The sequence below is a fragment of the Podarcis liolepis genome, assembly GCF_965112155.1.
Source record: "Podarcis liolepis genome assembly, chromosome: 13".
Classification (NCBI taxonomy): Eukaryota; Metazoa; Chordata; class Lepidosauria; order Squamata; family Lacertidae; genus Podarcis; species Podarcis liolepis.
In genome coordinates this window covers 10,572,950-10,584,837 of record NC_139573.1, presented here as the reverse complement: position 1 = coordinate 10,584,837, position 11,888 = coordinate 10,572,950, and the positions used below count along the sequence as shown (strand labels likewise).

At 41.2% G+C, this 11,888-nt stretch overlaps 2 protein-coding genes across 2 annotated transcripts; both read right to left on the bottom strand.

The window, feature by feature from the left end:
• Nucleotides 1-1,086: 1,086 nt before the first annotated feature.
• On the bottom strand, nucleotides 1,087-2,046 carry LOC310692604 (olfactory receptor 10G6-like; the record flags this gene model as incomplete). Its single annotated transcript, XM_083473547.1, has 1 exon — nucleotides 1,087-2,046. One exon carries the CDS (start codon nucleotides 2,044-2,046, stop codon nucleotides 1,087-1,089), a length of 960 nt encoding a protein of 319 aa, XP_083329673.1.
• A 1,552-nt stretch (nucleotides 2,047-3,598) lies between these two features.
• On the bottom strand, nucleotides 3,599-11,191 carry LOC310692603 (vomeronasal type-2 receptor 26-like; the record flags this gene model as incomplete). The annotated part of the gene is made up of 6 exons (XM_083473546.1): nucleotides 3,599-4,500; nucleotides 5,050-5,176; nucleotides 6,564-6,791; nucleotides 8,546-8,929; nucleotides 9,996-10,287; nucleotides 10,983-11,191. The coding sequence occupies 6 exons, from the start codon at nucleotides 11,189-11,191 to the stop codon at nucleotides 3,599-3,601; spliced, it is 2,142 nt and encodes a 713-aa protein (XP_083329672.1).
• Nucleotides 11,192-11,888: the final 697 nt, after the last annotated feature.

Sequence of the window (11,888 nt, the reverse complement as noted above, 5' to 3'; positions counted from 1 at the left end):
CATGACAGACCATTTCGTCTCCCCCCTGTGTCTTTATAATGTTGCAGCTTCTCTGAATTTCATGCAACCTCCTTACTTGTTCTCTCGGGATATGTGCACATCTGGGGAACATGTTTATGCCCTGTGGTTTCACCAGAGTCCAGCGTGTATTATTAAAACTATTGTTTATTTGAAAGTTAAAAAAATATTGTTGCTTGGAACTCTACTGGGGAACAATCATTTGCAAACAATTGTTTTGGTATAGAGGCTTGGCTATGGGCAAAAGTCTGGGGTGAGACAGCAGCGAGAAGCCAGGAGCTACACGACAGGTAATTGGCCAGAACTCATGGGCTGGATAGGACTGAAGGGGAAACCAGGGTTTCAACATGAAAGAACAACAAAAATTACAGAAACACATCAGAACTGAAGAAGAACTGGTTAAAGAAGATCCAATGGGATGCCTGGGTGGGCAGTATCGGTCCAGAAAGGTCTTCACTGCCCCCTGCATTTCACTGGATGACCACATGGGGCACACAAAAACCAGCAACCATAGGTAGGTACCACCTGCACAATTACTACCTAAATTGGACTTTGAATCCATGTGCACAGATAGAGGAAGAGATGTGAGGTATAACCAAAGGAGACTTTGTGGTCATGGATGGTTATTTCCTATCATGTGCAGAACACATGGTAAATGGCATAAAGGGTTACAATAGAGCGAGGTGGGTATTCGATGCTCAGGTTGTGCACCATGGTGTCTGTCTTCTCTTGCAATGACCAGAAAATCAAATGTTCATAAACACTCAAGATCTACACAACAGTTGGACTGCATGGTTCTTTAAAAATAAATAAATATTAAAAAAACACACACAAAGCAAACCAAAAGGCATGAAATATTTGTTTCCTCCAGGTTTCAGCAAAACTCCTACTTAAAACCATCATAGAATTGGAAAGGATCAACTAGTTCAGGGTTTCCTAGACATGGGTCTGCAAGTTCAAAAACAGCTGGAGATGCAAGCTTGGGAAACCCTGATCTTGTCCAATACTCTGCAACACAGCAATATGCAACTGTCCCTTATGAGGATCAAACCTGCAACCTTGACATTATCAGCACCACGCTCGAACCAACTTGTTAGAACCCTGCCATTTTGTACTGCACAATTTCTTCAAACCCACTTTCATCTCATTGTTCCTCAGTGTGTATATGAGAGGGTTTAAAAAGGGGGTCACTGCTGCATAAAACATGGCAATGATGCCGTCAAAGGATTCCTGAGATGCTGGCCTCAGGTAGTTGTAAACAACAGGCACGTAATAGATCATCACCAAGGTGATATGGGCTGTGCAAGTGGAAAAGGCACGGTGTCTGCCCTTGGCAGTGGGAATTCTCAGGATGGCACAAATGATATAAAAGTAAGATGTCAGGATCAGGAGGAAGCAAGCCATGGCGACCAACCCCACGTCAATGAAAGTCACCATCTCATTGAGGGATGTGTCCACGCAGGCCAGCTTCAGCACAGCTGGGATGTCGCAGACAATGAAGTTCACCTGGTTTCCCCGTCCATATGGCAAATGGAAGGTGAGGGAAGTCTCTAGAGCAGAGTGCAGAGCACCTCCCAACACGGTGCCAGCAGAAAGGTAGAAGCACACACGGTGGTTCATGATGGTGCTGTAGTGTAGTGGTTTGCAGATGGCCAGGAAGCGATCAAATGCCATCACAGTGTAAAGGAAGCATTCTGTGCAGCCCAGGAAGTGGAAGAAAAAGAGCTGGGCTACACACCCTGCAAAGGAGATGGCCCCATTCCCTCCCATCAGCCAAACAATCAACTTGGGCACTACCACTGAGGAGACCATCATGTCTATGATGGACAGGTGGCAGAGGAACCAGTACATAGGCTTGTGCAAGTGGGGTTCCAGTCCTACCACTAAGAGGATCAAGCCATTTCCGGAAAGACACAATATGTACATGAAGAAGAAGAAGATGAGCAACATGGACTTTAGGTCTTTGGGGTACAGGAATCCTAGAAGTTCAAAATGTTCAAGGACCGATGTTACATTTCCACACGCCATTCAGGCAGTACACATCATGGGAGAACAAAATATATGGTGTTGATGGTCACAGATTGAAGGGCAAGCAAGTCAGCATCTCTTGGCCGGATGTGTCAGCTCAGACCAGTTTATCCTGAGATGTTACCCCAGAGTGAACTATTTAGGATAATGTTTAGAGGTAAAAATATAGAAATGTCATTTTAAGACACTTGTAGTCTAACAACTCCTTTAACACAGTGATTATATATACTTAATTTTCATGCTGCTCTGAAGAGAATCTGTTTCTGGATTGAAATCAATACATTTTCCTAACCTCTACTGCTCTAAGGTATGGGAATTCACATGTCTTGAAACCATTATTCACCTGTGGATCTTTATACATCACACAAATCTTTATACATCACACAAGGCCCACCAGATGAAGATCTCGGTGCAGACAACAATGGGAATAAATCTAGAAAGTGTTTTTTTAATGCAGTCTGCATGATTTTATCCAACATCAGTATAACATTCCTACTTGAAATACTTTAGCATTTGAATCCTATTCTTTTACCCTCTGATCACTCCCCAAATACTCTTTCCCAGCTTTAAGGAAGATACGACTTTGTCAACAATAAGCTTTACCATGTTATCAAGAACTAACGTATTCTTCTGAAATAGCTGGTCAGGTTCAAAGGAAGGACCCACCTGAAGGAAATGACAACTCTAGCTTTGCAAGGAAAATACCAGGAAATTGACTTTATCCTAAAGACCTGCCCTCTCATTCTCACCCCCCATATTTATACCCTGTGTATCTCCTACTTCTCCTTTCCCCTCTGCTCTCTAGTCAAATTGCACTCCTCAAGTGATGGGAAGTTATGCCTGTGAGACCTGGGTTGTTTTGAGTTAATGGTGCTAATGGCAAACTCAAGAGGCCCTCATTAAAACATGGCTGATTTGGAAGTATACAAAATAATTAATTCCATGATGCAACCATCCTGTGTCCAATTATTCCCTTTGCAATGATGTTCTTCTGAGCACTTATTGGGAGAAGGAATATTGTTCCATCCATACGCATACCCTCTGAGTGTACCGATTTTCCAGGGACAGTCCCGGAATTAAAAAAACCCATCCTGGCTTCTGATGTGATCCTAGAATATCGCTATTTCCTTTGCCAGGGCTGCTGCTGTGAAGCTGAACAAGGGCTGCTGTAGCTACTGTGAGGGAACATTGCATTGCCTCTCCATGGACGCTACTGCCATCCTCTTCCCTTGGGCAGATTGTAGCAGCTGCTGGAGAGTGGGCAGGAAGGACGAGAGGTGGCTGCAGCCAAGGCCCAGTACCATGTGACACACTGGCTCTGAAGGGCAAGCAGAGGTCAGGGCTGCACTGGGTGGGAAGAAAGGAGGAGTGGAGCATAGTACAAAGAAACAGAGCCCTTTGAGCAGAAATGTGGGACACCCATGGGAATGCAGGAGAAAAAAAAGGTAAGGAGCAAACACTGCACATATCTGGAGTATGGACCCAGAAAGTGATACCAGCCAGCAAGTCCATGCAGCCTCAGACCCAAAAGAACCACAAATTCCATTGTCATCTATACCTTTCTTTTTGTTAGCTGCTCTCTGTTGTTCAGGTCAGGCCTCACCACAATAATGTAGCATTTAGGGCAAAAAATGCAAGCCAGTAACCCAGCACCAGAAGCAAAGATGGAGAAGATCTCCACAGCCACCATGTATTTTCCTCTGGTGCTCAGGTAGGTTGGAATGAAGGAGAGCCAAACACTGCAGAAGACCAGCATGCTGAAGGTGATGAACTTGGCTTCGTTGAAAGTGTCAGGCAACTTCCTGGCTAGGAAGGCCACCGTGAAGCTGAAAGTGGCCAGGAAGCCCATGTAGCCCAAAACACAATAGAACATGGAGACTGACCCTTCATTACAAAGAAATATGATTTCTTCCATCATTGAGTGCATGTCCACATCTGGGAATGGGGGAGAGGTTGCCAGCCAGAGGACACAGATACCTACTTGAACAATGGAGCAGGAAAAGACAATGGAATATGCCAGTTCTTTGCCTACCCATTTCCTCATATTGGATCCTGGTTTGGTAGCCATGAATGCCAAAACCACCAATATGGTTTTGGCTAAGATGCTGGAGAGAGCCACAGAGAAGACAATGCCAAAAGCAGTTTGTCGGAGAAGGCAAGTCACCATATTAGGTTTTCCGATAAACAGCAAAGAAGAGAGGAAACACAAGAGGAGGGAGATAAGGAGACCATAGGTGAGGCTTCGGTTGTTGGCTTTGACTATGGCTGTATTGCGATGCTTAATGAAGATGCCGAGCACCAGAATTGTGACGAGAGAGAATAAAAGTGCAGAGGAAGTTGAAACAATAGCCAAGGTTTCATCAAAGGCTAGGAAGTTTGGAATCTTAGGAATGCATAGATCCTGGCCGCTGTTTGGATACTGATCTGCTGGGCAACTGACACATGTATCCATGTCTGAAAATACAAAAACAATGTGTGACAATTTGAAGCCTCCAAAACTATTTTTAATAATTTCCTCATCAATAATCCATCTAGCACAGTGTTTTCTACCTAAAAATGTTTAAGAACTTCAAGTCCAAAAGCTTTTAAGCTAGAGGCATCAAAAATTAATCTCATGAATCAAACCCGGAATTTTCTACATGGAGGACATCTTCTCTTATAGTCCCCCTGCTTGGTCTAAGAACCACATAAACTGTATAGCAAATTAAATAATAAATTACAGTTGAAATCTTTGGAGTCCAGAAAGGCATTCATCCTTTTGTCAAACAACCTAACTCTTAGAGGAGAAATGACCAATTCTATTCCACCCTAATTTTGTAGAAGGTGAAGGTAAAAAATAAATTTTTTAAAATTCTTCAAAATATTTTAATGATAAAAATATTTTGATGTTGTCTATAAACAATGAGATCAACACATCAATTTAATTTAAACCTTCCCTCCTTCAGCAGTTTAATAACCATGGAATTGCATTGTTTGGTATTGTCTTAAGATTACATGGTTCACCTTTCTCATTTGAGATCATTCCTTCTGGACATGGATCACAATCATAACAGCAAAACTTCTTCCCCTCCTTCTTTGTCTTCCTGTATCCAGAATGGCAGATGTCATTACATACAGAAGGGGGTGGCACCTATCCAAAGAGGTAGGAAAAGTAAAATTGGGGGGGATTTATCTAGTATCCAAGATCAGGTGATTTAACAATAAATACAAGGACTAATAGTGTGAAATATATGATCCATAGGTGCACAGGTGTCACATACAGTGGGGTAAAGAGCTGCTCCTCTAAGCATTATACAAACTCAAGAAAACTGCAATATTCATACCTAGATCATCCACCCTTACAGCTGTGCCAGAATTCAGTCTAATTTCACCTCAGAACCTAACTGCATTTTCTTCAAGGATTTCACGTATGTTTTTTGTTGTGACTCAAGGAGATGGGAATTAAAGGTACCCCATTACAGTGGTTCTGTTCCTACCTGCAGGGTCACTCTGAGAAACTAGTACTAGGGAACCACTCCATGGCTTTTGGGCTTTGGTGTCCCTTTAAGACCCATTCTGTGTTTTGTTGCCATTTATCACCTGTATGCAACTCTTCAGAATCATATCCTAGGATCCAGAACACAGTGTTATCTGTATGGTGATGATGTGTTGCTCTATCTCTCCATTCCATTGGAATGAGAGGAGGTGGTGAAGTTGCTGGACAGGTTTCTGGAGAGAGTGATGGATTGGATGGGGGTTGAATCCTGATAGGAGGGAAATGCTTTGGTATGTGGTTCCTACTCCTGACCTGTTCTGGGAGAGGTTGCACTCTCTCTGAAGCCAGAAGTTCTTAAGTCTGGAAGTACTCCTTGATTCTAACTCATCACTAGAGTCTTAAGTTGCTTCTGTGGCTAGAAGGGCTTGCACCCACCTATTCACCAGCCACAGCTGCTCCTATGTATGCACCCTGAAATCAGCATCATACAAACTCAAGAAGATTATAATGTTCATTCTCATTCCAAACAATGATATAGCTGTCTTAGTCTTCAATCTAATGCCACTAACTGAAGATTTGCCTCAAGGAATCCACAAACAAGAATGTTGGCCAACGCTGGACTCTCTGATAGCTGTTCTTCCTTCTTAGTGTGAGATGTCTTTTGTGCCTCTTGATTTTTTGGTATTTTGGCTCATTCTTTGATTTACTGTTAGATCTCACAGTATTTCTTATAGGACAACATTTTCTCCTAGATGGTTTATAGGCATAAAATAAAAATAAAGGGAATTTCAGTCTCACATGCAGTATCTTATCATGTACACAGTCGAACAGGCAGGGCCTCAGAAGCTGAAGCTGCAAACATAGATGAAAAGTCACTCTTTCAAATAGAGTATCTCTCCATCAAAGTAGTATTCATGCAGATTGAAATCTTATTTTAAACCAGATTTTCAATACTGAATTATTATTAACTTTTCAAAGTTAATAATGTGCTATTACGTCCCATATTGGAGATAACCACAAATTATGGCATTTATTTCCATACCTTAGTGAAGCGCCTGTGCCATTTGATTCTGTCTTCATTAATGGTGAGCTCCTTGCCCGATGGAGCCTGAGGATCCAACCTTCCCACTTTCACCCTGACATATGAATTATTTGGGAAAGTGACCAAGTTGGTAATATCCAAGCCAGCTGCTAACTCTCCATACTCATTTAAGGTAATTTCATCCCCAGCACTGTTGTTGAATGAGATTCTCTGCAGGAATGAATGGAGCTAAGACAAAGAGAATAAAAATGTCTATAAAGCATTCTGATTAAGATTGTTGGATAGCATCCCTAGATGGAATCAAATCCTTTTCCTTTAGCAGTTAAACACTTCAGTTCACAATGGAGAACAATATTTCAGTTGCACATACAGGAGTGGGAAATCACGAATCAGTCTCAATTCAACGGTCAAGAGGTTTCCATAAAGATATGTGAAGGACAGTTAAGCCTATAGATCTGTTTGCTTGGGATCAACCTTTGTCAAAACCCATGAAAGGGAAGGAATTTGAGAAGTCAAGTAAGAGAAGAGATGGGAGCTCATTCTCTCAAGACATTGGTAGACAACATGAGAACGTCTGATTGGACCTTTACTTAGTTTATAGAGTAGACTTGAGCATTGGTGTTAGGGAGTGGCTGGATGTAGAGGAAGGGTAGGAGGCTCCAGCTGGGCAACCCTCAAGGCTCAGAGCTAGGGGATTGGTGGTGGGATAACAACGAGTGGTCAGTGGGAGAAGAGGGAGCAGACTGGGAGGAGGAGGTGTCAGAAACAGAAGAGGCAACAGGGTTAAGGGAGCAGGAAGAGGCTGTGCCAGACTGAAATCCAGACTTAGAGGCAGAACAGGAGGAGGGGCGAGAAAAGCAGGGTCTAGAGACAGTGATCACACAGTTGCTAGCCTCTTCTGGGGACCTACCAGTGAGGCTTCAGGGCTCGGAAAACCCTGGTTGTGGGCATACAGGGAAAGATGAGGAGCTGGGGACGGGGCCTTCCAGGACGTGCCCAGGTAGTGGCAGCTCCCTGATAGGCTGTTATTCTGTTTTCTCTTGGATATGAGGATCCGTGCAATAGCCAGTGCCTGGGGTTGGGGTCCTGGTTCTTCTCACTTAGAATTATGTGCCCAGTGCCAATGGGCCCCAGGCCCCCAACCTTACACCACTGGGTAACTGGACAGGTAAGAGAGACAGAGATAATTGGGGAGGTATATGGGGAGAAAACGGAGGGGTTTGCAGTGTGGAGAAGGTGGTTGGCACAGCTACAGTTACCTGTAGTTGTTGGTAGTCTGTTGCTTCTGAAAGTCTGTGTCATCTAAAGTCTGCTTAGTATCATTATAGGAAATACTCTAATTCCCATCTTTCATACAATAAATTTACTTAAGGTTTATTTTTAATTTCTGAAGTTTTATTCTTTTATTTCTTTACTGATGATTAAATGCTTACTCACAAAATGGACCAATGCAGTGAATGCTTTGTAACAGGGAACAATACCTGCCAAGGATCTACATATTGAGGAGAGAGTTTTCCTTTAGCATCTCTTATTTTGTGGTTGATTCCAGCCAAGTGCTTGCTATTTAAAGCATGCGCCAAAGCATAAACAGCATTATAGATACTGTAGCTGTGGCCAGTCATGCTCATTTCAAAAAGTGGTGCTGGGAGGTTCTCCAGTATTTCCTCTCCAGTGCACATTTTATCAAAGAATGTTGAGAAAGTGGAATTTGAAAGTGAACAGCCGAATGCATCTTCCCAGAAATCGTGGATGAAACCATCTGTTTCTGTCCAATGAGGACGTATACTTTGAAGAAAGTATTTAAAGTTGTGAATCTCCTTGAAGTGAATTGCAAAGGAGATAGCACCATGGAGCATTTGTATATTAAAATCAATAGTTTCTTGAAGGCTATGTAATATGAAATCAATTTGGGCAGTTGTAATCCATACTTTTCCTTCACGGGACTTCTTACGAAGAAATAGCAGCTGAGTTAACTTCATTACCTTTAAAGTAACTGACAACCATATAATAAATCTACTTTCTCCGTATACAAGGACTGCATTGGCTTTGCTGGTTGTGAAAGTTGGTAACAAAATCCTTGAGTCATCCAGCATTTCCAGTAAGTTAGCATTATAATGTATATTGGGTTTAACTCTTTCTGTAAATGCTGAACAGATTCCATTCTTTAAAAACATTTGCTCAATTGTCTGTAAGAACTGCTCCCCAGCTTCATTAGCTGGAGTCAAGAGCCCAACCCATTTCCATCTGAAATGCAGAAGTAACTGGATAATTCCCTGATACTGAAGGTCTTCATTGGGGACCATGCGGTAAAAGGAAGGGAACTTGGTTCCATCATTTATGGCTGGTTCAAATAAACCATATGAAATCTGGAAAAAGCAAAAGCCAAATGTTTCCAAGTGGAAACGAGAACTCACGATATTCCAATTTATTGAAACACCCCCCACACATATATAGAATATATATTCAATCTATATCCCAAGTTTACCAAGTTTAGGGACAGCACCAAACCCAACTTACATAGAAAACAGGGATAATTTTGCTCAATGGTTCCTGTAGATATTTATTGTTGTTATTATGGCATCATCACAGCTTCATTCTTGTACATATTGTCTCCAATTAGAGAGGAACATTTATCAAGGCTAAGTGGATCATTGAACAAAAGTCCAAGGTGGAGGTGGAGCAATAGAAATTGTTGATCATGCTCTTTTGCTTTGTAACCTTTATAGCGTTTGTAGAGAGAGGTTGCTTCTGCATCTGCTAAGAACTCTCTCAGGAAGATATCTTGGGAAATCCTGAAGATCTCTATTAGACTGCATATGTTATTATTCGCTGAGCACAATAAACCACATCATATAAAATATCAGTAAGATACAGAAACACCATGCTAAACATTCCAGGAAAGATTAAAAGAATAAAAATGAAATCCAACAATGAAGTAGAACAGCACAATACTGAAACCACTATATAACGCTCTGAAATGACGGGTGAGAGGTGACAGAACAATAGCAAGAAAACAGCCTTTTCAATTAGCCTTTGAAAGTGAACAATGTTGATTAACATCATACTTTGGGAAATGACTATCTTGATTTTTAAGGGGAGGAACATTTTTAGTTAATGTGTTCTGAGTACGGTAATTTTTGCTTATGAACCAATGTCAATGTCATATATTGAGTAGCTCACAGGAAGCCAGTGCAGTGCCTGCAAGACTGATGTATATTAACCAGTCTAGGTGCCTCATATATATACCTGGCAGCTATACAGAAATCTCCTGTTTTATCTATTAAACACAAATTGACCTTCTTATAAACATTGTTGGATATGGTTATTATGGTTCTTTTATTTTGTCCATTTCCCCACTCCATATTTATGAATCAGTAGATTCCTACTGCAAGGAAAGCATGAAAACTCTGTTTTCCAAAACCCATATTCTACCTGTGGAATCTTGAAAAGACCTAAGATGTTTGCCATGCACCAGGAGGTATCAGAGCTGAGTCCCCCAATGACTCCTATGACATTTTTGTGGATGCCACACCTGTAGTTGGGAACAAAGTGATGTGATTTAAAGAGCAGGTCCAGAGTGTTTCTGTAGGTCATCTTTGAATCATAATAGCTATCATAGATGTGGAAGCCAAGAGACACATTGGGCAACATCCTGGGATTTTCGTTGATCTCATCAATAGCAAACACCAAGGCCAGGATTTGCTGGTAGAACTTTGTCACCACCCTGCAAATGGAGTGAGAGTGGGAAAATTAAACATAATCTAGATATGAGAGTTTCACCTCCTGCTAAAACGAGAGGACAAAGCCAGAATAATTTATTTATTTATTTAGGCAATAAAATAATACTGTGTCATTTAAAAAGCTGTTGCACTTTTCTTCGATATCTTCAGCAACCCACGTTTGTTTCCACCAGCTTGAAAATTTGGGTATTGCCCAAGCCAAGGTGTTCCCACGTCTGAAAATTTAATAAAGTTCTGACCAATTTTAATGTCATAACACATTGTCACGACTCATTATTCCACCTGGTGTCGTCTGCGGTTGGGGGGTCTCCACCTGGGCACGCAAAAGCTGTTGCATTTTTCTTCGATACCTTCAGCAACCCATGTTTCTTTTCACCACCTTGAAAATTTGGGTATCATCAACAAAGTTGAGTACAACACTTTTGGCTATATGTTTCACCTGTCTTTATATGCCATATCTTTTCTCTTTCTCCTGCTCTCTTTTCTGTCTCTCTTTACAGAATTGGATTTTTAAAAAAGCTTAATGTTCATAGCCTATGTGCACAGAGATTTCTAAAAAAATCTCTCCACATTCAAAAAATAAAGTGGAAGAGATTCCCCCCCAATCAATAAAAGTTATTTTCAGTCGGAAACAGCTTATAAGCAATAGATAAAATAATATTAATTACCGGTTACTTACAGTGGGGTATCAGTGAAGACCTGGGAAGGGTGTTTCTTGAAGGATAATTTGGGCACTATGTAAAAGATATGAGATGCCATTGCACCAATGACCAGGTCACCTGGCTCATACCACTCGTGTGGAACATGAACAGGATTATTTGCTGCGCATTTAGCACTTTGTACTTGGGACACTATATTGGGGAGCAGCAGGAGCAGCAGGAGCAACATCCTGATGGCAAATACACTTGTGTGCATGGACTCCCCTGCTTCTTTCTACAGTATTATTCCTCTTCTCCACCTGATCTAAACTAGACAAATTGGGTGGCAGCTGACTCAGTCAATTTGGTACTGTAAGGGACACGTATCCACCTTATTGTTAGCTTGAACATTGTCACAACAGAATGCCTTGGATGCCAAACAAGATGCAGTGGTTTGATATGAAAGAGGGAAACTGATAAGTGATAAGTAACAAAGCCCAGCCTTGTTGTCTATGGAGCACAGAGGAGGTTATAATCATTTCAGGCTTGGTTGTTGATTCTTTTTTTCCACTGTGACATCTGGAGGACCAGCCAGGTGGATTGATTATTGTAATTTTAATAATGATAGGGGAGAGAATCACCTGTGCAGTATTTTTGGATTCTATGGCTCATCAGCAGTAGGGGAACTGCTAAAATATTACTATTATTATTTTTTAAAATATATATTTCATTGATTTCCCAATATTGTTCCAATACCAGCCTCATTGTAACAATACCATTTTTATTTCATTAATGCAATTATGAATGCCAATTATTCAAATGTCAAATTATATGATTTAATTAAACTGGCCCCCTTGCATGCTAGATTTGATGGCTTCATTCTTTTACATTGTTTCTGCGTTCCACTGTGTTAATAATTTTCATTACATTCCTTGCAAATAAAGTAA